We start from the raw sequence: 23,648 nt of genomic DNA, 5'->3' as shown, positions 1-23,648 counted from the left end.
ATCAGAAGCAAGCTCTTATTGTAAAAAATAGAATGCAAATTGAAGCTTACCCTTATTAGGATTAAAAATGGCTCATGTCCAGGGTTATTCATGCTTAAAAAATGTTTACAAAATGAAAGAATTTATTGTTGACTTCCAAAAAGGAAAAGATGTAACATTGTGTACTAAAGGTGCTTGAAATATCAGCTTCTTGCTCGTGCTTAGTTTCCTACTGTCCCAAATTTAGAGACCAGGTATATTTTACAATGCAAAATGAATCCATTTCCATTTTAGACAGTGACTATCAGTTTTATATGAGGAAGCAAACAGTGCAGTGTCTAGCCAGAACAGTCTTAAAGGAAAGAAGTGAAAGACTCACTTTATGATATTCCTAATTAAATAATTGACTCCTTTGTTAACTATCACATGGTGTTTGGTGTTGAGTAATTGTGGTAATTAACAGTTATGGTATGTGTTTATATCTTGTTATAAGAAGTGTACTTGGTAACAGTCGATTATAGAGGTTTGCTTTTCATTCATGGAAAAACTGAGCAAGTATCTTTAGTGTTGGAAGCGGTTGTATGTTTGGTTTCTGTTTCACAGATAAAATTCAGGGTTTGTACAGGATGTGTACTACTGTCTGGGGACTCCTCATTAAGGAATCTCAACAAGATTTCACCAGCTGATATGGCTTAATGGAGGACAGTGCTTATGCCTTAAACACGAGACAAGGTGGGTGAGGTAATATCTTTTAGTGGACTAACTTCTCTTGGTGAGAGAAACAAGCTTTTAAGTTTGTCCAGAGAACTCTCTTCTTCAGGTCTGGGAAACCTGCTGTGTCACTGCTAAACACAAGGTGAAACAGATTGTTAGCATAAGTAGTTCACATATATTTCAAGGGACCATTCCAGGTGAAGCAGCCTGTTAACACCACTCCAATGGTAGAGAGGAAAGGAAGTGGGGGAAAAGCAACTGGTGTTAGGGGGTTGTTAGTGGGTTACAGATTGTTGTAGTAAGTCCTTTCTCTCTGCACCCAAGTGAATTCCACCCTCAGGCCCTGATTCTGTGTTGTTATCCATGCTAGCACAGCCATCTGCCCGCTCAGGTCACTACACCAGATTGGGGCCTACACAGTCTCTTGCTAAGAACCTTCAGATTTACCCTTTTAAATTTAATACTGTCACTTTTCTGCTCATTGTATGGTAACTCAGGAGGCTGGTATTGATATCAAGAGGCTGCTGTGGTGGTTTTCCTGTTTGACAGTTAAGATCAGTGAAAACATTCCCATGGATAATGTGACTTGTCCCTCCCCATAATCACATCCTGGTGAGAGTGGCAGGGGTAATGACCTTCAAACATGTGTCCTTTGCAGATGTGTATGATTGATCTGCCAACCTTGGCATTTATGTCATACTCATCACCATGGTATCTGCACACCTTTGATGACATTACACAAACATAATCCACCTATTTTATCCCTGTTTATTGTTAACCAGTTTAAACTGGATATTTTTTTCTAATGCTATTGGAATATATTGATCTCATAACATCCCGTAAATAACTGCCTTGCCAGAATAGGCTTAACAACACACTTGGCTGAGAGAAATTTTGCCATTCTAATTGTTTTATTTTGTCTCTCTAGACAGCTGCTTGAGCTGGCCTAAATAACACTATTAGAGTTCAATTGTATTGGCGAATTGTGGTCTCTTTTGATGTCTGTTGAGCACCCTATGAGAACAAGTGTGATTTTACATCCTGGCTGCAGGACAGAAAGGCATATATCAGCCCACCACCAGTATCTGTCTCTCTCTCTGTCTCTCTTTCTCTCACATACACACTCACTCACTCATACACACATGCACAAATACACACGTGCTAGATTACAGAAAGCAGTGGCCCAAGATTTTCAAAAGTGGCAGTGATTTTGAGAGCAAGAAGCTGCTTGTGTGGAACTAGAGACTGGTGAATCTCTGTGGAAATGACATCTCCAAGGCCCTGAAATATGCAAATTCCAGTGCGCCTCTGATGATTTTTCACTAAGAGGGTGGTGAAACACTGGAATGCGTTACCTAGGGAGGTGGTAGAATCTCCTTCCTTAGAGGTTTTTAAGGTCAGGCTTGACAAAGCCCTGGCTGGGATGATTTAACTGGGAATTGGTCCTGCTTCGAGCAGGGGGTTGGACTAGATGACCTTCTGGGGTCCCTTCCAACCCTGATATTCTATGATTCTATGATTTGGAGTTTTCATTCACACTGGGCCTTAGGGTCATCTTTGGAGAAAACAACTCATCTCCTAGAAGAGGTGCCTGAGGTGTTTCACCTGCCGCTGACTGCCAGACACCCGAGGGGCGAGTGCTAAGAAAAGCAGAGAACTCTTTTCAGGTCATACTAGCCTCACTTCCATTTGCAGTTACATTCCTGGCTGAGCCTAGTCGGGACATGGTGAAGGTTTTGTGTAGTTCCCCTGGTTAGATAGAATCATAGAATATCAGGGTTGGAAAAGACCTCAGGAGGTCATCTAGTCCAACTCCCTGCTCAAAGCGGGACCAATCCCCAACTAAATCATCCCAGCCAGAGCTTTGTGAAATCTGACCTTAAAAACCTCAAAGGAAGGAGATTCCACCACCTCCCTAGGTAACACATTCCAGTGTTTCACCACCTTCCTAGTGAAAAAGTTTTTCCTAATATCCAACCTAAACCTCCCCCACTGCAGCTTGAGACCATTACTCCTTGTTCTGTCATCTGCTACCACTGAGAACAGTCTAGAGCCATCCTCTCTGGAACCCCCTTTCAGGTAGTTGAAAGCAGCTATCAAATCCCCCCTCATTCTTCTCTTCTGCAGGCTAAACAATCCCAGCTCCCTCAGCCTCTCCTCATAACTCATGTGTTCCAGTCCCCTAATCATTTTTATAGCCCTCCGCTGGATGCTTTCCAATTTTTCCACATCCTTCTTGTAGTGTGAGGCCCAAAACTGGACACGGTACTCCAGATGAGGCCTCACCAATGTCGAATAGAGGGGAACGATCAAATCCCTCTATCTGCTGGCCCTGCCCCTACTTATTCAGCCCAAAATGCCGTTAGCCTTTTTGGCAACAAGGGCACACTGTTGACTCATATCCAGCTTCTTGTCTACTGTAACCCCTAGGTCCTTTTCTGGAGAACTGCTGCCTAGGCATTGAGTCCCTCGTCTATAGTGGTGCATGGGATTCTTCCATCCTAAGTGCAGGACTCTGCACTTGTCCTTGTTGAACCTCATCAGATTTCTTTTGGCCCAATCCTCTAATTTGTCTAGGGCCCTCTGGATTCTATCCCTACCCTCCAGCGTATCTACCTCTCCTCCCAGTTTAGTGTCATCTGCAAACTTGCTGAGGGTGCAATCCACACCATCCTCCAGATCATTTATGAAGATATTGAACAAAACCAGCCCGAGGACCGACACTTCGGGAACTCCACTTGATACCGGCTGCCAACTAGACATCTCCGAGGGATCATATCCCATCAGTGTCTCCTCCCCCAACATCACCTACGACTGAGCTGCTGGCTCTTCTGCCTTCCCAGTGAATGGAGGGAGTGTGTGTGTGCATACGCCCCTGCACCCCAACCCCACTCCTCCCCAGCTGGTATGCAGGGTGAGTGGAGCGGGGCAAGCCCCCACATCCTGACCCCACTGCCAAGGAATCAGAGTTTCCATTTTATCACCCAGATCTGAATTCTCTGGTGATGGAGGCCATTAATGAACAGGGTAGACTGCATAGCTCAAAGACTATCCTGTACAGAAAGGACTATACAAGGCTCAATCTTTTTGGTTGCCAATCTTACTCTTCAGTCATGCTTCAGTTCAGAATAGCAAACCATCAGGTACTCATAGCCAAATTTGATTATGTGAACTATTTTACAAATTTAATTCATTTATTGAGCACCCGCCAGAGGAACATCATGACCAATTTAAAGCGGTTATACAAGAGGGTAAGCTTCTGGCAAGAACATCGCTCTGGGCCTCTTTGGATGCTGCAGTTACAGCGGCTCGATCAATATCCACTGCAGTGGTCATAAGGAGAGCATCATGGCTACAGCTGTTGCACTTCCCAAGAGAACTTCAAAACACCATCAAAGATCTCCCTTTTGATGAATGCAAGCTCTCTGCAGACTCGACAAATACATCTCTCCACACATAAAAGGACTTCAGAGCCATGCTGCAATCCTTAGGGATTTATACTGCTTTAAATAAGAAGAGATTTAGTAGGTCTCAGATGGCACAAAGAGCATGCCTAGCCCTGTATTCAACTTACTGTAGACCATCTAAGCCCCCATCCAAGAGGCCAGGGTACTCTGTAAAGAAACCACCTTCAGCTGCAGCCATATCTTCCCGACCCTCCCTGTCCTCCAAGAGACAGTCTTAATGTATTGGGTCAGAGTCTCAACCACCCATTCAACATGATTTTACAGCTGCAACATAATACACCCCTTTCCCCCCCCCTCCTTTTGCCTCTCCCGCTTTCAGGCAACATGGGAGAATATAGCATTGGACAATTGGGTTTTGTAAGCCATAACATTTGGATATATTATCCATTTCAAATCTATCATTCCTGAGCATTCCCCCTCCCCATCCCTCTTCAGGGACCCTTTTCATGATCAATTGGTGTTGCAGGAGGTTACCTCACTTCAGTGTTTAGGAGCAATAGAACCAGTTCTTGTACAGCACAGGGGAAGGGATTCTATTCAAAGTAGTTCTTGCTTCCCAGGAAGAATGGAGGATGCTGACCAATTTTAGACCTCTTAACAGATATGCAAAACAGCTGAAATTCAGGATGGTGTCCCTTGCAGCAGTAATTCTCTTATTAGAATTAGGAGATTGATTTGCGACTCTCGATCTACGAGATGCATACTTTCATATTGCTAGTCACCCTTCACACAATAAGTTTCTTCAGTTTCTAATCAACAATGAGCACTACAAATACAGGGTGTTTCCTTTCAACCTATCTTCTGTCCCAAGAGTATTCTCAAGGATTCTGGCAGTAGCTGCCACCCACCTACTTTGTTTGAGGACAGTAGTTTTCCCAAATCTGGATGATTGGCTGATTGGGGCGGATCATATGAGGAAGTGTTGGTAGCAGTAAAGATGATGTGGTCTCTGTTTGGCAGCCTGGGCCTCCAAATAAAACTCAAAAAAATCCATTTTGACTCCCACACAGCATCTAGACTTCATAGAAGCTTCCCTGGATTCAGTGAGAGATAGAGCAATACCTCCCTCCTAGCAGATTTTTCACAGTAACAAATCTTATCTCGAGGATTCAGGGCAGTACTGGTTTGTGGTATCTGAGTGCCTGGCTGTCGATAAGATTTCTGGTGTGTCTGAGGTGGTTACTGCATCTGTGAAAGTAAGTGTTGTGATCTGTGGGTTTCTCATGTATAGTTGTTCGTCCATGACAGTTGATGCTATTACAGACATGTTCTACAGAGAGGTTGGTGGATGGGTGGTGGTTGTTGAAGTTGTGGTGGAAATCTGTGAGGTCTCTTAGGTCGTCTGTCCAGAGGATGAAAATATCATCAGTATATCTCAGGTACATTTTTGGCTTCATGCTGCATTAGGGGAGTGAAAGTTGTGGAGCAGCCTTCCAAGGGAAACAGTGGGGGCAAAAGACGTTATCTGGCTTCAAGACTAAGATTGATAAGTTTATGGAAGGTATGATATGATGGGATAGCCTAATCTGGGCAATTAATTGATCTTCAACTATTAGCAGTAGATATGCCCAATGGCCTGTGATGGGATGTTAAAGATGGGGTTGGATCTGAGTTACTACAAAGAATTCTTTCCTGGGTGGCTGGCTGATGAGTCTTGACCACATGCTCAGGGTTTAGCTGATCACCATATTTCCAGGGCAGATTGGCAGAGGCACTGGGGGTTTTTCGCCTTCCTCTGCAGCGTGAGGCATGGGTCACTTGCTGGAGGATTCTCTGCACCTCGAAGTCTTTAAATCATGATTTGAGGACTTCAATAGCTCAGAGATAGGTTAGAGGTTTGTTACAGGAGTGGGTGGGTGAGATTCCATGGCCTGAGTTGTGCAGGAGGTCAGACTAGACGATCATAATGGTCCCTTCTGACCATAAAGTCTATGATTCTATGATTTGTCCAGAAATTCTTCCTTAAGGTGGCCCATGAAGAGGCTGGCAGATTGGAGCCATCCTAGTATCCATGGGTGTTTGGAAAAAGTGTTTGTTGTTGAATGTAAAATTGTTATGAGTGAGGATGTTTAGCAATGTGGTTGGGATGGATATCTGAGGGCTACCTTTGGCTTGTAGATATTTGAGGAAGGCAGCAATGCTGTCATTGTAAGGGATGCCAAGATATACCGAGGTGACATCCATGGAAAGATGGTGTTCTAAGGGAGGTTGTTAATGTTGCAGAGTTTCTGGAGGAAGTCTGGCATGTCCTGGAAGAAACTGGCCTTTACGTGGTTTGAGGATGGTTTCTGTAGGTACTGATATTCCTTCAGTAAGAGTGCCATGGCCAGATATGATGGTCTGCCTAGGTTCCCGTTGTTTGTGTATCTTGGAAAGCATGTAGAAGGCAGGTGGGATGGATTTGTAGGGGATGAGGTTATAGAGTTTCTCTTGGAGTTGTTTGGGAAGGATTTGACAATATCCTTAAATTCCTGGGTACAGGGTCTTCTTTTTGTTCTCCATTATAGGTGGTTTTGGAGAGTATCAGTTGGCCTTGTTAACATAGTCATCACGGTTGAGAACTATGATGGCACCTGTTAGAGAGCTTATTCCTTCACTCTCCCACATCCCTGGTCCTTCTCGCATGAACAGAGAGCAATAATACCTGAAGTCCGAAGGTGCAAACAATTTGATGTTTATTGGAGTGAACTTCCAGCAAGCTTAAATCCAAGTTCCTTTTTCCTTATTTTCGAATCCCAACTTACTTCCTGTTTGCCCCTAATTTATATAGTAATATTCTTAGCTATACCTTAACCAATCTTTCTACTGAAATTTACCTAACCAATCATAACATATTGTAACATGATTAGCTTACCAATTATATCCCAAAAAGAAAAGGAGTACTTGTGGCACCTTAGAGACTAACCAATTTATTTGAGCATAAGCTTTCGTGAGCTACATATCACTTCATCGGATGCAAGCTGTAGCTCACGAAAGCTTATGCTCAAATAAATTGGTTAGTCTCTAAAGTGCCACAAGTCCTCCTTTTCTTTTTGCGAATACAGATTAACACAGCTGTTACTCTGAAACCTGTAATTATATCCCACTACCTTAATTAGTTTACACCCAGCAAAATTAATTATACAGCAGGCAGAAAAAATCACAGAACCAGACAGAGACCATGCAAATAAACAATAGCAAAGTGGGAACTATAATGACAAAATAATACAGAAGTGAGAATTTCACAACTACATCTATAAAGACATAAGGGTTTCCCAGCTGTGTCTATAGATAAGTGAGTTCTTACCAGACAGAAAACTATCAAACTGAATTTCCTTTTACATCTTCTAGGCTCTTCCCTTTCTCTGGAGGTGATCGATTGGATCACCTTCCTAACAGCCCCAGATTGACTAGTTTGGAATGTGAGGATGTGACCGTTCGCTTCCCAGCTTATGGCTGCCTCTGCTGCTTAGCCAAAGGCATTGGCCTAAGAACAGGGCTTCAGATTGTCACAATGAGAGAAGGCCCTTAGACAGATTCTTTCTTGTAGACCTCTATTACTAGCTAAATGATAAACATATTCCTAAATTCTTAAAGTATAGGCCTTTACAGGCAGGCCTGAATATCTATATCCTAACAGCACCCTCTTGATCTAATGGTTTGATCACTATCTGGTGGTTGGATTTCAGGGAATATATCTATCTGCTCAGTGGTGGAGAGACTGCGATAAGATGTTGTTGAGGATTTCAGTCAATTTTTTTTCTGAAGCAATCAATGTAATGATCAAGTGTGTGGTTTCATCCAATGTGGGGCGTCCAGCCAGATGATTCTTTTTTCTTATTACTGTTGCTGGCGATGTGGTAGTTCTGGGTGGTGGTGTCGTTATTGTGAAAGAAAATTTTGAGGTGGAGTCAGCAAAATTATTCTTCTAGTTTTCCACATGTTGTTATGGTGTCAGGTTCTGTGCTGGGGCAAAAGTTCATTCTCTTGGAGAGTACAGATAATTCAGCTGCAGTTGTGGGTAGTCTTGATAAATTGATGATTTTGAGTTGTTGTACACATCCATTTGGTGGGTCCTGGTACTATGGTTTCTCCTGGAGGCGATGTTCTGTGCTTTGTGAAGTTGTTGTGGTCAGTTGTTTTTGTTTTTATATTGGATTTCGTCAGTTTTGTTTTGTTTTTTGATAATTATTTTGGGTTTCTTGCATGATAACTTTCAAGATCCCTGGGTCCTACACCTGTCTATCATAACATGTTGTGTATATCATCCAATGCACTGAATGTTTTAATCACTACATGAATGAAACCAGACAATCAGCATGCTCTTAAATGAACTCACAGAGGAAAATGATAGCAGACAAAAACACCATATCACTGCTGGACGAACACTTCACAAAACAATCATTCCATATGTGACCTCTCAGTCCTTGTCCTCAAAGGAAACCTGCACAACACCATCAAAAGAGAGCCTGGGAGCTTATATTCATAATTTTTCTAGCCACTAAAATCATGGTCTTAATAAAGACAATAGATTTATGGCTTATTACAACAATCTGTAACTCCCTAACTCCCCTTTTCTGTCTTATGACTGCAGAGGTATTAACAAGCCACTTCATCTTGAAAGGTCTCTTACAATGTAAGTTAACTACTTAGGCTAAACAACCTCTTCCACCTTGTATTTAACTGTGAAATGCTGAATACCTTTCCCATACCTGCAGAAGAGTTCTGTGTAACTCAAAAGCTTGTCACTTTCACCAACAGAAGCTGGTCCAATAAAAGACAGTCCATTACCTTGTCCCCCCATATAGCTCTCACGTAACATACAAGGATGTAGTGAAGGGCAATGAAAATGATTAGGGGGCTGGGGCACATGACTTATGAGAAGAGGGTGAAGAAACTGGGGTTATTTAGTCTGCAGAAGAGAAGAGTGAGGGGGGATTTGATAGCAGCCTTCAACTACCTGAAGGGGGGTTCCAAAGAGGATGGAGCGAGACTGTTCTTAGTGGTGGCAGGTGACAGAACAAGAAGCAATGGTCTCAAGTTGCAGTGCGGGAGGTCTAGGTTGGATATTAGGAAACACTATTTCACTAGGAGGGTAGTGAAGCACTGGAATGGGTTACCTAGGGAGGTGGTGGAATCTCCCTCCTTAGAGGTTTTTAAGGCCCGGCTTGACAAAGCCATGGTTGGGATGATTTAGTTGGTGTTGGTCCTGCTTTGAGCAGGGGATTGGACTAGATGACCTCCTGAGGTCTCTTCCAACCCTAATATTCTATGATTCTAAGGGTCTGATTCATCACTTCATTACTCCAACAAAGTTACAAAGTTAAAATGGTGAATCAGGCTCATTAATTACACTTCACTACCATCCCATATGATAAGGGAGAGAGAGATGGGGGCAATTCTACCTGCCAGTGAAATAGACACACCTGGGGGAGCACAACTGTTTGTTTAACATCACTGATCTACCTTACACAACTTACTGAGGACAGGATATGCAGAATCATAGAATATCAGGGTTGGAAGGGACCTCAGGAGGTCATCTAGTCCAACCCCCTGCTCAAAGCAGGACTGATGCCCAATTAAATCATCCCAGCCAGGGCTTTGACAAGCCTGACTTTAAAAACTTCTAAGGAAGGAGATTCCACCACCTCCCTAGGTAACGCATTCCAGTGTTTCACCACCCTCCTAGTGAAAAAGTTTTTCCTAATATCCAACCTAAATCTCCCCCACTGCAACTTGAGACCATTACTCCTTGTTCTGTCATCTGCTACCACTGAGAACAGTCTGGATCCATCCTCTTTGGAACCCCCTTTCAGGTAGTTGAAAGCAGCTATCAAATCCCCCCCTCAGTCTTCTCTTCCGTAGACTAAACATCCCCAGTTCCCTCAGCCTCTCCTCATAAGTCACGTGTTCCAGTCCCCTAATCATTTTTGTTGCTCTCCGCTGGACTCTTTCCAATTTTTCCACATCCTTCTTGTAGTGTGGGGCCCAAAACTGGACACAGTACTCCAGATGAGGCCTCACCAGTGTCGAATAGAGGGGAACGATCACGTCCCTCGGAAGAAGAATGTTGCATCTGCTCAAAACTGCAGGGAAAATGTAATATAATTACTTGAGACTATAACAGGGTTCAAAAAACAACTAGGTAAGTTCACGGAGGATAGGTCCATCAATGGCTATTAGCCAGGATGGACAGGGATGGCCTCCCTAGCCTCTTTGCCAGAAGGGGATGGATCACCTGATGATTACCTGCTCTGTTCATTCCTTCTGGGGCACTCAGCATTGGCCACTGTCGGAAGACAGGATATTGGGCTAGATGGACCTTTGGTCTGACCCAGTATGGCCATTCTCATGTTCTTATGAGATGCAACCTGCATCTCAGATATAGGGTACAGGATAACACCCCTACCCTTACAATAAATGCCATGGGATCTTTAATGGACCAAGTGATCAGAATCTTAATTTTACCCTCATCCCAAAGACAGCATCTCCAGCAGTACAATGCCTGCTAGCACCATTCTAGTTTATTGATTCAGAACTGATTTACAGGGTAAAATTAAAATTCTTTCAACTTCATAGCTATCCAGATAGAAGAATTGGGTCTTATTCTACTCTCTCTCCCTAGTGTAAACCATAGTAACTCTACTGAAACCATTGGAGTTGCACCAGTTTTACATCAGCATATGAGACAGAAGTGGCCCATTATATTTACCCAGTCTTTTTTCTGTGGTTAAAATATCATTTTTATTAGCATAACAAATTGCAGGCCAGATCCTCTATGGAGCTATTTTGATTTGTACTAGATGAGGTTCTAACTCACTGTTGTCAGTATATTTCAGTTTGTTAAAATTAACAAATCAATGGACAGGGACATTGTTTTACAAATGTATCAATGAGGAGTTGATGAGAGGAAGTTTCTACTGAATGGCCAGCATCACTGTGATTCATCAACATCAGCACCTGGGTGCCTTATGAAAGTCTCCCATCCAAGTGCCAACCCATTTTGTAATGTCAAGCACAGGCGTCTACAGACATGGTGCGCAGGCCAAGAAAACCATATCCAAATTGGCACTTATTTTCATTGCTACATTTTTTAAATAATTGGTGAGAAACTGTAAACAAGGGCTCTTTCTTCTCCATCCTGTATTCTCATTCTGTTGGATTGTGCCATGAGTTCATAATGCTGAATTTGTGATATCACGATCATTTCAACAGCAAGAGACTGAGATGTCACAAGCCTTGGATTATGACTTCACTGCAGGATAAAGGAGAAACTGGGCTGGGAGAGAATAAGCCTCTTATCCACACATGAATAGCTGAAATAATAGAAAAAGGAATATAGAAAATAACTGTGCATGTAAATTGCTTTTTGCAGAAGTGCTCTCTCTTTGTAAATTTTGCCCCAGGGTGAAAATGTACAAAGGACTAGAAAATATATTTCCAATACAAGAAATAATCCTCTGCTGGCAGAGAAATGGACTAGATGACCTTTTATTATATGTTCCCGGCTCTACCTTAGAAAAACCCCTCTTGGAGTTGTGTTTGTTTGCAGCTTCTTAGATTTCACTATTGTAAAAAATTAATTATTTCATGGCATTTAGTTTTCTAAAAATCATACAGATCTTAAAGCAGGAGATTATAACTTTACAATCTGCCATAAGTAAGGGGCAGCATGTAGCTACACTACTTCAGGAACAGACCAGACAACAAACTGTGACTAAAAGAGTCCCAATCCCTCTCCAGCTCCCTTTTTGATCTGAGAGCATTTTACTCCGCTTGTGGAATTTTTTACTCCTCTGCACCTAACTGGCTACTCTAGCTAGCAGGTGGGTAGGAGGAGGGTGGTACTGCACCCTTCCTGCCCCCTTCCCACCAACAGAAGGGAATATCAAGTGAGTAGACCTTGGTATCCTGACCACAGCCAGAGTCATAATCTGAGCAAGCCAAGTATAGAGCCTTACTCCCGCTTACTCACCTGCAGTTGAGTAAAGGCTGTGTAACTTAACCCCATGTTTTTTCTTGTTTTGCAAGACAAAGTGATACAGGTAAAATAAAATGTAACGCAGACCAGACCTTTACCATACTCCTGCTAGAAAACCTGCTTACCTGCCTATCTGGAGATTCCTCTTGCATATGGTGGAATCCTCAGAGACCTCATAGCAGCTCTATACTTTTGATTCTGTCCCCCACCCCTTGCAGGAGATATGATTTGGGTAAACGAGCAATCTGACTATCTCTAGCTGCCAGAATGGTCCTATAGATCTGTGAGCAGCTAGGCATAAATTAGAGCAGCCTTTCATAGAATCATAGAATATCAGGGTTGGAAGGGACCTCAGGAGGTCATCTAGTCCAACCCCCGATCAAAGAAGGACCGATCCCCAACTAAATCATCCCACCCAGGGCTTTGTCAAGCCTGACCTTAAAAACTTCTGAGGAAGGAGATTCCACCACCTCCCTAGGTAACGCATTCCAGTGTTTCACCACCCTCCTAGTGAAAAAGTTTTTCCTAATATCCATCCTAAACCTCCCCCACTGCAACTTGAGGCCATTAGTCCTCATTCTGTCATCTGCTACCACTGAGAACAGTCTGGATCCATCCTCTTTGGAACCCCCTTTCAGGTAGTTGAAAGCAGCTATCAAATCCCCCCTCATTCTTCTCTTCCGCAGACTAAACAATCCCAGTTCCCTCAGCCTCTCCTCATAAGTCATGTGTTCCAGTCCCCTAATAATTTTTGTTGCCCTCCGCTGGATGCTTTCCAATTTTTCCACATCCTTCTTGTAGTGTGGGGCCCAAAACTGGACACAGTACTCCAGATGAGGCCTCACCAGTGTCAAATAGAGAGGAACGATCATGTCCCTCGATCTGCTGGCAATGCCCCAACATATACATCCCAAAATGCCATTGGCCTTCTTGGCAACAAGGGCACACTGTTGACTCATATCCAGCTTCTCGTCCACTGTAACCCCTAGGTCATTTTCTGCAGAACTGCTGCCTAGCCACTGAGTCCCTAGTCTGTAGTGGTGCATGGGATTCTTCCGTCCTAAGTGCAGGACTCTGCACTTGTCTTTGTTGAACCTCATCAGATTTCTTTTGGCCCAATCCTCTAGTTTTTCTCGGTCCCTCTGTATCCTATCCCTACCCTCCAATGTATCTACCTCTCCTCCCAGTTTAGTGTCATCTGCAAACTTGCTGAGGGTGCAATCCACACCATCCTCCAGATCATTAATGAAGATATTGAACAAAACTGGCCCGAGGACTGACCCTTCGGGCACTCCACTTGATACCGGCTGCCAACTAGACATGGAGCCATTGATCACTACCCATTGAGCCCGACAATCTAGCCAGCTTTCTATCCACCTTATTGTCCATTCATCCAGCCCATACTTCTTTAACTTACTGGCAAGAATACTGTGGGATACCATGTCAAAAGTTTTGGCCTGTTCTAACTTGTGTTCCCAGATTTAATTACCTTAAAAGTGGCTTAAAGACACCTTTGGCACCATCCCCCATGTGCTGTCCCTGGTATAGTATTGCTACCCTTACTTCTGTGTTGCTGCTGGTGGTGGCACTGCCTTCAGAGCTGGGAACTCGGACACCTGCTGCCTCTTTCCAGCCACCCAGCTCTGAAGGCAGCGCAGAAGTAAGGGTGGCAATACTGCAACCCCCCTACAATAGCCTTGCAACCCCCTTTTGGGTCTGGACCCCCACTCTGAGAAAAGCTGACCTAGATAGAACACTGGACTGGCACTCCATTTCTGTTCCTGGGTCTGACATGGGTCTGCTGGCTAACCTTGGCCAAGTAACTTCAACTCTTTGTGCCTCCGTTTCTCCATCTGTAAAATGGGGATAATTATATCGACCTCTTTTGTGAAGTCTTTGAGATCTACTGGTGAAAAGCGCTATATAAGGGCTAGCTAGCAATTATTTGGGTACATATTTAAGACCATTCATGTGAATTTTTAGAAGGACCAGGGTGGGTTTTTTGTTTGTTTGTTTTGTTTTTTGATATCTCAATTTTGGATTTCCAGTTTGAGACACTGCAAAGGGAGCTCATTTTCAAAGCGTGGTGCCCAACACTTTCTGAAAATCAGGTCTTTCTGGAGAGTGTAGCATAAGGTGAAATTATGGGAATAGGTAAATATGGAGTGCTTATAAAGCAGTTCACTCTTTATTTAAACACTGAACAAATATTCTTCTGAGGCAGTCTTTTCATAAAAGAGAGGGAGAATATCTGAGGTTTATTTTTTATGAAAAGCATGAACTGTAAATAGGTCTTTGTGCAAAATGTCTGCTGTATTTCGGAGAAGTAAATTATATTGACTTGGTAACCCATGATAAATAATGCGAAAAATGAGATCTACTGTATGCAGCTGCAGGTGTGTTTGTATAAAGATATGCAGCTATGGAAAAGACTCAGAAAAGCAGTAATGAATAGACTTAACAGAAAACTGAGTTTATTTCAACTAATGACAGTAGTAGTCAATCAGTAATAAATCATAATAATCTGCAATTTGCCATGTTCCATGCCAAAAGGGAAGTTGATGCTAGACCTGATTCCTTACTGTGTTCCTTGTGTAGTCATTTACACATACAAAGTGAGTGTGAAGGGCTACTAAATCAGAATGTTTTACACCCACTGTGCACAGGTGCAAGTGGCTGAAAAATGTGTAAGACAGCAAGAAATCAAAGCCTCCAAGATTTAAAAAGCAGTAACTTGAGGAAGATTGATATTGATTCCAGTTCATCCTTAGGACGCATCCAGCAGATCTTTGAGATTGTGTTGTTTAGAGATCCTCTTACCACAGTGATGGATAGCTCTGCCTTTAGCAACTGTGTCCTAGGACCTACGTAATGATTCTCTTGGTAGCTTGCTCACCATTATATTTTCTGTTTCTATGTGTATGTGTGCAGATCAATTTACAGCTGCTATACAATACATCTAATTGCTTGGTTTTTAATTACCTGATAGGCTGCATCTCTTTGAATACCTCCAACTGAGCACAAGAGACAGAGAACTCTACCATTTTAAATGTTGAGTATGACAAAGGAGAACTACACAAACAGTTTGTCTAGCATTCTGAACTGAACATGAGTTTACAGAATCCAAAAGCTGACTAGCTACCAAACAATTAGCTTTAATTTCACTTTAGTTTGTAGCTTGAATACAGGTCGCTAGTTCAAACATGTGTTTTAGGTTTCAAGAAAGACAAATATAATTCTTAATGGACATAGGGCATCTACATTAATGCCAAATGCATTCATTGTAATGATTGTGATTACAGTGAGTACTTTGTGAATTAATAATTACAGGACACTTCAGATAAAGCATTACCAGTGTAATTAAGGTCATGCTAGTTTGCAAAATTCCAGCCCATACATTTTGAGTAATTAAAAAGAGAAAGAGAAAATTCTAGCTTTCTGAAAAGTTTCATGCTAGCATGAACACATTTTTCTATTATTTAACGTATACTAATAAAAATTTCAATTAAAAGTTAATCAGAAAGAGGAGGAGCTGACTTGTTTTTTGTACAGATCTAAACTGTGGCAGTGTACAAGAATAAACATCCTTCACAAAAGTTTATTGCACTGGAAAAGGCACTGAAAACTGGCTATGCTGAAAACTCAGTGTGAGTGCCAAGGCCCTATCTGGCGTTGCCAACCCTCCAGGATTGTCTTGGAGTCTCCAGGAATTAAAGATTAATTTTTAATTGAAAATTATGTCATGTGATGAAATCGCCAGGAATTTGTCCAACCAAAGTTGGCAACCCTAGCCCTAGCATATATTTTATTCATTGGTTGGTTGTTTAGGTAGCAATCAAGGGGATAGCAGACTGTTTCTTAACATTTTATTTTGGATAAATGTCTTTTAACTTTAAATTTAGTCAAAGCAACTGTCACAGTAGCAGAGCTAGCTGCATCTCTGCATGTTTTCTGAGTGCATCCACCTTAGGTGTTCAGGCTCTTGTCCTTACCTGCCTGGTGGAATCATGTGATTCCTCCACTCTTAGGCTATGTCTACACTACATCATTTACAGTGGTGCAGCTGCACCGATGCAGTTGCACTGCTATAGCACTGCTGGTGAAGACCGTCTAAGCCAACCGGAAAGAGCTCTCACATTGGCTTAATAACTCCTGCCTCTGCAAGAGGCGGTAGCTATGTTGGCGGGAGAAGCTCTCCCATCCACATGGCATTGCCCACATCGGCATGTAGGTCTGTATAACTTACGTCGCTCAGGTGTGTGGATTATTCACACCCCTGAGCAACATAAGTTATACCAAAGTAATTTGTAGTGTAGATATAGCCTTAGGCCAGTGACCCAAGAGCGCGTGTTGAACCAGCCACTTATCACCCTGCGGGTACAGCTGAGTTTTAGGCAGCTGCTTTTTTCCCCTTGGGGAACTTGCAACCAACAGCCTCTTTAAAATAAAGTGGTTTTATTTAGTGGCTGGAACAAAGCATTAGAGAAAAAAGGAGTTTAAAACAAAAAACAGCTGACACAGACATTTAATCTAATCTTACACTTCACTACAAGCTAAATTAGATAGAGCTGAAGTTACAAGAACAGAATAGAACAAATTAATATTCTCCTAGCCAGCCCAGATCTTCCTGTGCGTATGTGGGAGTTTCAATCTGGCTCTCTCCCTGTTCAAATTGGTTTTCTCTGGTCAGCAGGAGCATCCGGTAGGGCCTATCCAGGAGGCTGTCCCATGACAGCTGCTCCACTATTTGGCCAATTAGACCCATTCAGTCTCAATGGGTTTAAATCATGGGCCTAATGACCATATCTCTCCTGTGGATGAGCATGTTGGAACTGTCTGATCCCCTTTATTAGTCTAACACACCATCTTAGAAGTCAATCACATTTGGTTACAGATCAAAATAGGCATTTAATGAAGCCACTTACGGCCCTATATTGTCACAGTTACGTACCTAGCATCAGAAGAAAGGACTTGTAAGTAATAGAAATTCAGATTCTTTGACTAGCAGTTTTGAAGGTGACTCAAAATTTGAAAAGTTGCACAACCTTTAGGCATCTTGAGCCTGATTTTCAGAGGAGCTGAGCAGGGCAGCTCCCAGTAATGGCAGCTGCATTGTGAATGCTCAGCACTTCTGAGATTCAGGCTTAAGGTGTTTCAGTCAGACACCGAAAAACACAAGCAGCCCAAATAAGAGGCCACTTTTGAAAGTGTTGAACTTGGTATCTTATGATGTTATGGATCTGTGGGGTTGTTAGTTTGGTGCTTTGCCTGTATGGATTGCATATCAGATGTTTCTCAAATGTTAATTAAAGTTTTTATCACCATCTAATTTGCACTATAGTTTATATTTTAAATGTGGATCTATAGCACATGATGACTGAACTTTAGATTAGGGGCAGCCTTTTCCACCCTTAAAGTCCTAAGTGGAGAGAGAGCATCCCAAATGCATTAGCCATGTATATTTGCTTCTGCTACATGGCATCAGAAATCCTTAAAAGTAAAGGAAAGTGCATTTATTTCAGTATAAAAGCATTAAAACCAATGCAGATACTTGAAAGTGTTTCCAAATTTATTGCCATCACTAAGTGCCATGAACATTTATGTCACTGTATACTGTGAAATATAAATAACAATGTAAAGCTGAATAGAAATCAAGGAAGCCCTGGAAGCATTTTTCTTACAGTATTCTATTACAGCTAAGTAGCTTCTTACCGGAAACCATTTAGCCATACAATTAGTCTCCTTCTTTAAGCTGGAATACTAGTCATATTGTCAAGCATATTCTACAGTAATACTTGAGGATATTTTCAACTATGTCTTTATATGAAAATTATCCCTCTCTTCTGTTTTTGAGTTTTGTTGTCTGCTTTTAAACTTTTTGGAGGATCAGGACATGTTACTGTCTATGCTGAACTTTTATTCCTGAAAATAATTTTTTTGAAAAGTCTATGAGATTCTGATTCTTACTTGCACCATTGTAAATCAGGAGTAACTCCATGGATGTGAATAGAGTTTCATTGGTGTAAGTCAGATCAGAATGAGACCCTGTAGTTTCCAAGCCTAAGTGTTAAGTTTCAAAATGACAGTACCATTGATTTTCTTTTGACTCTAATTAATTTCAGGTGCTCAACCTGTTCCTTGCCTTGCTACTGAGTTCTTTTAGTGCTGACAACCTCTCAGCACCGGATGAAGATGGAGAGATGAACAATCTGCAGCTTGCTTTTGCTCGGATCAACAGGGGGCTTCACTATGTGAAAAACACAACATGGGATTTCTGTTGTAATTTACTTAGGCATCCGAGGACGACAGCTGAAAAGAAGGCAATGATTAAACTTGCTGCCCAGAACACAGGTGTCCTTCACAACTGTGTGAATAGCCATACCACTGCAGGCATTGGTAAAGATGTGGAGAACCACAAAGAGAACCATGCCGACGACGGGACTGACAAAAATGGGCAGAAACTCCCAGTGATTAGTGACAATGATGATTTTCTGACCAACCCTGACCTGTCCATCTGTGTTCCCATTGCTGTGGGGGAATCTGATATTGAAGATCAAGAAGATGATGAGGAGCAGAGCACATTCACAGAAATGGAGCAGGTAGGGAGCTAAAATGTTTGTTTGATGGCAGTAGTTTATTGAGAGGACATCCATTTCCGCATCCAACTCTAGATCCATGGTTCATAATGCAAACATTTAAGACCAAATCCTGCCTTGGATATGTACTTGCCACTCTCATTAACTTCAGTAGAAGTTACATGTGCATATCCAAGGGCAAAATTCAGCCTTTAATAAGGGAATGTCTCCTATCATTGTATGCTTTCTCTATGTCTAAATTAATTATGTTAACAAGAGTAACTAAATTCCCACCCACGTCCAGCCCCAGTTCTCCTTTAGTTCAAATTACAGGAATATTAGAGAGGGCCCTTAGGTTCTCTGACAATTTAAAATGAAATTTTCCATACATGAGGAGGGGAAAGTGGCTTGATTTGGTTTATGTAGCAGAACTTCAGCCCCAAATAGTTCTGGTTAAAGGGTCTGAGCCATGCAAATGCTGATGTGACCATATGTAGGAGCATGTAGTGGCTGATTTAGGAAACACGTTTTCGAGAAAGGCAAAAAATGAGTTAGTAACATGCCTTAGTTTGACCCTGTAAACTTACTTATTCTACAGACCTCTTAATAGAGCTGGTTGAAAAATTCTGAATGTTTTGAAATTTTGATGAAAACACAAAAATCATTCCCAACAAATCCCCGCCCGCCCACACACACACTTTTTGAACCACTCTACCTCTCTGTTTCATGGATCACAATTAATCATGTTGCAGCCAATGCCGTTAGCTCTGATCCAGCACCCACTGAGGTAAATGGAAACCCATGGATTTCAGTGGGCCCTTTGCATCAAGCTGAAATTCTTTTGGGTCTCAGAGATGTAAGGAAGAATGTTCAGACACAAGCACTATCCTTAGAGAGGTGTTATGTGAAGAAAACATAACCAAAGAACCATGTAGAGAGTCACAAATAGATAAATGTTAACTTCTAATGCTTCACTATGGGGAAGCTTATTACACTCTGTCACCAGCCAGTATTGCCATATTGATTGATGAGCTGATAAAAGAGAAGATGGGGAATTAGAACTCTAAATGTTATCAAGCCACGTCATCCAAATAGACACCAGGACAATGAAATGTGCAGTCAGAAAATATTTGGAAATATCTTAAAGGGTTGTTTTTCTTTTACTTTATTTAAGGGACGTGTATTAAAATAACCAGTTTCAGTGAAGGTGGCATGGAAAGTAAAGTAAATTAAATCGAAACCTGAGTGTGACTACTTGCTGTTTTGGCTTTGTGCATTTTCGCTTTATTCTTAACAGCAGATGTGTTGTTTAAGCTTTGATAGGTCCTGTCAGTTGCTCCCTAGTTCTAGCTAAAAGAAGGCAAGTAAGCATACATAAAACATATATGTGATAGTTGCTAAATAGAATGATTGCTACTGACAATGTTTGTGTTCTCTTTGACATCTTTTCTCCCTCCCCCATAATAGTTGAATATGGGCAGAGTACCATGTAAGGTAAACCCCTTGTAAGGTAAACCCTGTATACAGTGGCTTAGAGTATGATGGCTTTGTTATGATTGATTAATCTGACATTATTGATTGGCTGAAATTCATATTATTTTTCTGGAGACAGAATCTATTTCTAGCTGAAATTTGAAAAAAAAGTTTCTTGTCTTTCTACATCACTTCAAGGCAGGGGGTTTGTGGTACATTGTTAAATACTCTTGTTTGCTCATCAGAACAAAAAAGCATGCGTTCATTGACGCTTCACCTAGAAATATGTCTAGTACTATATGCCATGCTTTTCAAACTAATAAATAATAGTGGGTACAGTTAAAACTTAAAATCTAGTCTCTTCTCATTGGAGCTTGCTGAAGTTTCACAACAGGATCTAAGGAAAAAGTTCAAAAACACTGATTTCCAGTCTAGTAAGACTGCACTGCATTTTTACACATTCATGTAGCTGTTGATCTCTCTCTCATAGGTAGGTACTAGCTCATTTCATGTTATTGTTGCAAGAAAATGTAGAATCAGAATTTTACTGATACGTATTAGACCTGGATGGAAAACAGAATTTCCATCCTGCAGGAAATTTTGATAGTTAGAAAGTTGTTTACATCCCGAATTGGGATGAAAAGTCAACGTTTTTGCGGAATGGAAATTCTGAAAAATTTCTATTGAGAAACATCAAAATGTCCTTATTGAACCCTTAAGGAAAAAATGCATCATAAAAATGTGAATAATAGTGAGGAATCAGTTAAGAACATCTTACTACATGCCCAAAATGCCAGAATACCGCAATCAAGGAAGAAGGCCATTTTGGTTAAAAAAAAACCAAACAAAAAACCTGACCTGCTTTAGAGGTGAACTTATGGCAACTTTAATACACACACACACACACATATATATATATAATGAAAAAGAAAGGGGAAGTTGATAGTAATTAATATAAATGAGAAGTTAGGAATTGCAGAATATTGATAAGGGAACCCAGGGGACACAAGGAGAAATCTATGACTAGCTGAGTTAAAGACAATAACAAGGAGTTTTTAAAGTATATTGGGAACAAAAAATATCCTGACAATGGCATTGGTCCATTACTAGATAGAAATGGTCGAATTATCAATAATAATGCAGAAAAGGCAGAAATGTTCAATAAATATTTCTGTTCTGTATTTGGGGAAAAATAGATGATCATCATATGGTAATGATAACATTCTTTGCATTCCACTAGTATCTCTAGAGAACATTAAACAGTAACTACTAAAGTTGGACATTTTTTAAATCAGTAGGTCCTGATAACTTGCAGCCAAGAATTTTAAAATTGCTGGTTGAGGAGCTCACTGGACCATTAATGTTAATTTTCAGTTAGTTTTGGAGCACTTAGTTCCAGAAGACTGGAAGAAAGCCAATGTACTGATTTTTTAAAAGGGTAACTGGAATGACCTTGGTAACTATAGGCCTGTCAGCCTGACATTGATCCTGGGCAAGATAATGGAGAAGCTGATATGGGACCCAATTAATAAAGAATTAAAGGGGGGTAATATAATTAATGCTAATCAACATGGGTTTATGGAAAATAGATCCTGTCAAACTAACTTGATATCTTTTTATTTTTATGAGATTACAAGTTTGGTTGATAAAGATAGAAGTGTTGCCATAATATACTTAGACTTCTGTAAACTAGCACAATATATATTTTACATGGCACACATTAAATGGGTAAAAACTGGCAAACTGTTAGGTTTCAATATATTGAAAAGGGGAATTGTTGTTAAGCAGGTGTGTTTCTAGTGGGGTCCCTCAAGAATTGGTTCTTGGCCCTATGCTTTTTAATATTTTTATCAGTGAGTTGGAAGATAACATAAATTATTACTGATAACATTTACAGATGAAACACAAATTGGTGGAGTGGTAAATAATGAAGAGAACAGGTCATTGATACAGAGCAGGGTTTCAACATAACTGATCGCTTCATAAGCTGGGTGCAAGCCAACTATGAGTTCTTGTATGGCTAAATGTAAATGGATACATGTGGGAACAAAGAATGTAGACCATACTTACAGAATGGGGGACTCTATCCTGGGAAGTAATGACTCTGAAAAAGATTTGGGGGTTGTGGTAGATAATCTGCTGAAAGTGAGCTCCCAGTGTGATACTGTGGCCAAAAGAAGTAATGTGATTACATAAACAGGAGAATCTCGAATAGGAGTAGAGAAGTTATAGAGTAGAGAAGTTTCAGAGTAACAGCTGTGTTGGTCTGTATTCGCAAAAAAAAAAAGGAGTACTTGTGGCACCTTAGAGACTAACCAATTTATTTGAGCATAAACTTTGGTGAGCTACAGCTCACTTCATCGGATGCATATTGTGGAAAGTGTATAAAAAGATCTACACTTTCCACAGTATGTATCCGATGAAGTGAGCTGTAGCTCACAAAAGCTTATGCTCAAATAAATTGGTTAGTCTCTAAGGTGCCATTGAGTTGAGAAGTTATAGAGAAGTTTATATAGGTTATAGAGAAGTTATATAGTTATAGAGTAGAGAAGTTATATAGGACCCGTCGCCCCTAACTGCCCCCTGCCCTTAACTGCCCCCCACCACCCCATTCAACCCCCCTCTCCTTCCTGATTGCCCCCCTGGGACCCTTACCCCATCCACCCCCCAACTCCCTGTCCCCTGACCGCCCCCCGCTGCCCCATCCAACCCCTCCTCTCCTTCCTGACTGCCCTCCCAGGACTCCTGCCCCATTCAACCCCCATTCCCCGCCCTCTGACCGCCCCGACTCCTATCCATGCCCCCTGACCACCCCGCGAACTCCCCTGTCCTCTATCCAACCCCCACTCTGCTCCCTGCCCCCTTACCGCGCTGCCTGGAGCACCGGTGGCTGGCGGCGCAGCTGCACCAGGACAAGCAGCCGCACTGCGTAGCACAGAGCACTGGGTCAGGCCGGGCTCTGCAGCCCTGCCACCCAGACCATTGTGTGGCTGCGGGGGTGGAGGAACAGCCTCCCAGGCCAGAAGCTCAGGGGCCGGGCAGGATGGTCCTATTTCACTATTGGTCAAGAATAAAATCCTGGCATTTCCTGCCTGTGAACATAATTTTTTATTGGAAAAAATCCAAATCTACCTTAGGACAATATGCAAAAATTTTTACAGAGGAATTATGCAAGTTTGTGGAGAAATGAGCTTTCGATGATGATTTGACAGGTTTTTTGAATGTCATAGAATCATAGAAGATTAGGGTTGGAAGAGACCTCAGGAGGTCATCTAGTCCAGCCCCATGCTCAAAGCAAGACCAACCCCAACTAATTCATCCCAGTCAGGGCTTTGTCAAGCTGGGCCTTAAAAACCTCTAAGGATGGAGATTCCACCACCTACGTAAGTAACCCCTTCCAGTGTTTCACTACCCTCCTAGTGAAACAGTTTTTCCTGATATCCAACCTAGACCTTCCCCACTGCAACTTGAGACCATTGC

At 41.7% G+C, this 23,648-nt stretch overlaps 1 protein-coding gene across 1 annotated transcript in view; it reads left to right on the top strand.

The window, feature by feature from the left end:
- LOC311515404 (sodium channel protein type 5 subunit alpha-like) overlaps nucleotides 1–23,648 on the top strand; it is a 319,354-nt gene that overhangs the window by 184,076 nt on the left and 111,630 nt on the right. The window contains exon 17 of the mRNA XM_084618414.1: nucleotides 18,243–18,719. Coding sequence (XP_084474540.1) covers nucleotides 18,243–18,719 — 477 coding nt within the window. The remainder of the gene's footprint in view (nucleotides 1–18,242; nucleotides 18,720–23,648) is intronic.

This window comes from Lepidochelys olivacea (genome assembly GCF_965140295.1).
Source record: "Lepidochelys olivacea isolate rLepOli2 genome assembly, chromosome: 2".
Classification (NCBI taxonomy): domain Eukaryota; kingdom Metazoa; phylum Chordata; order Testudines; family Cheloniidae; genus Lepidochelys; species Lepidochelys olivacea.
The sequence above is the reverse complement of the archived record's forward strand: the minus strand, read 5'-3'. Positions and strand labels throughout refer to the sequence as shown.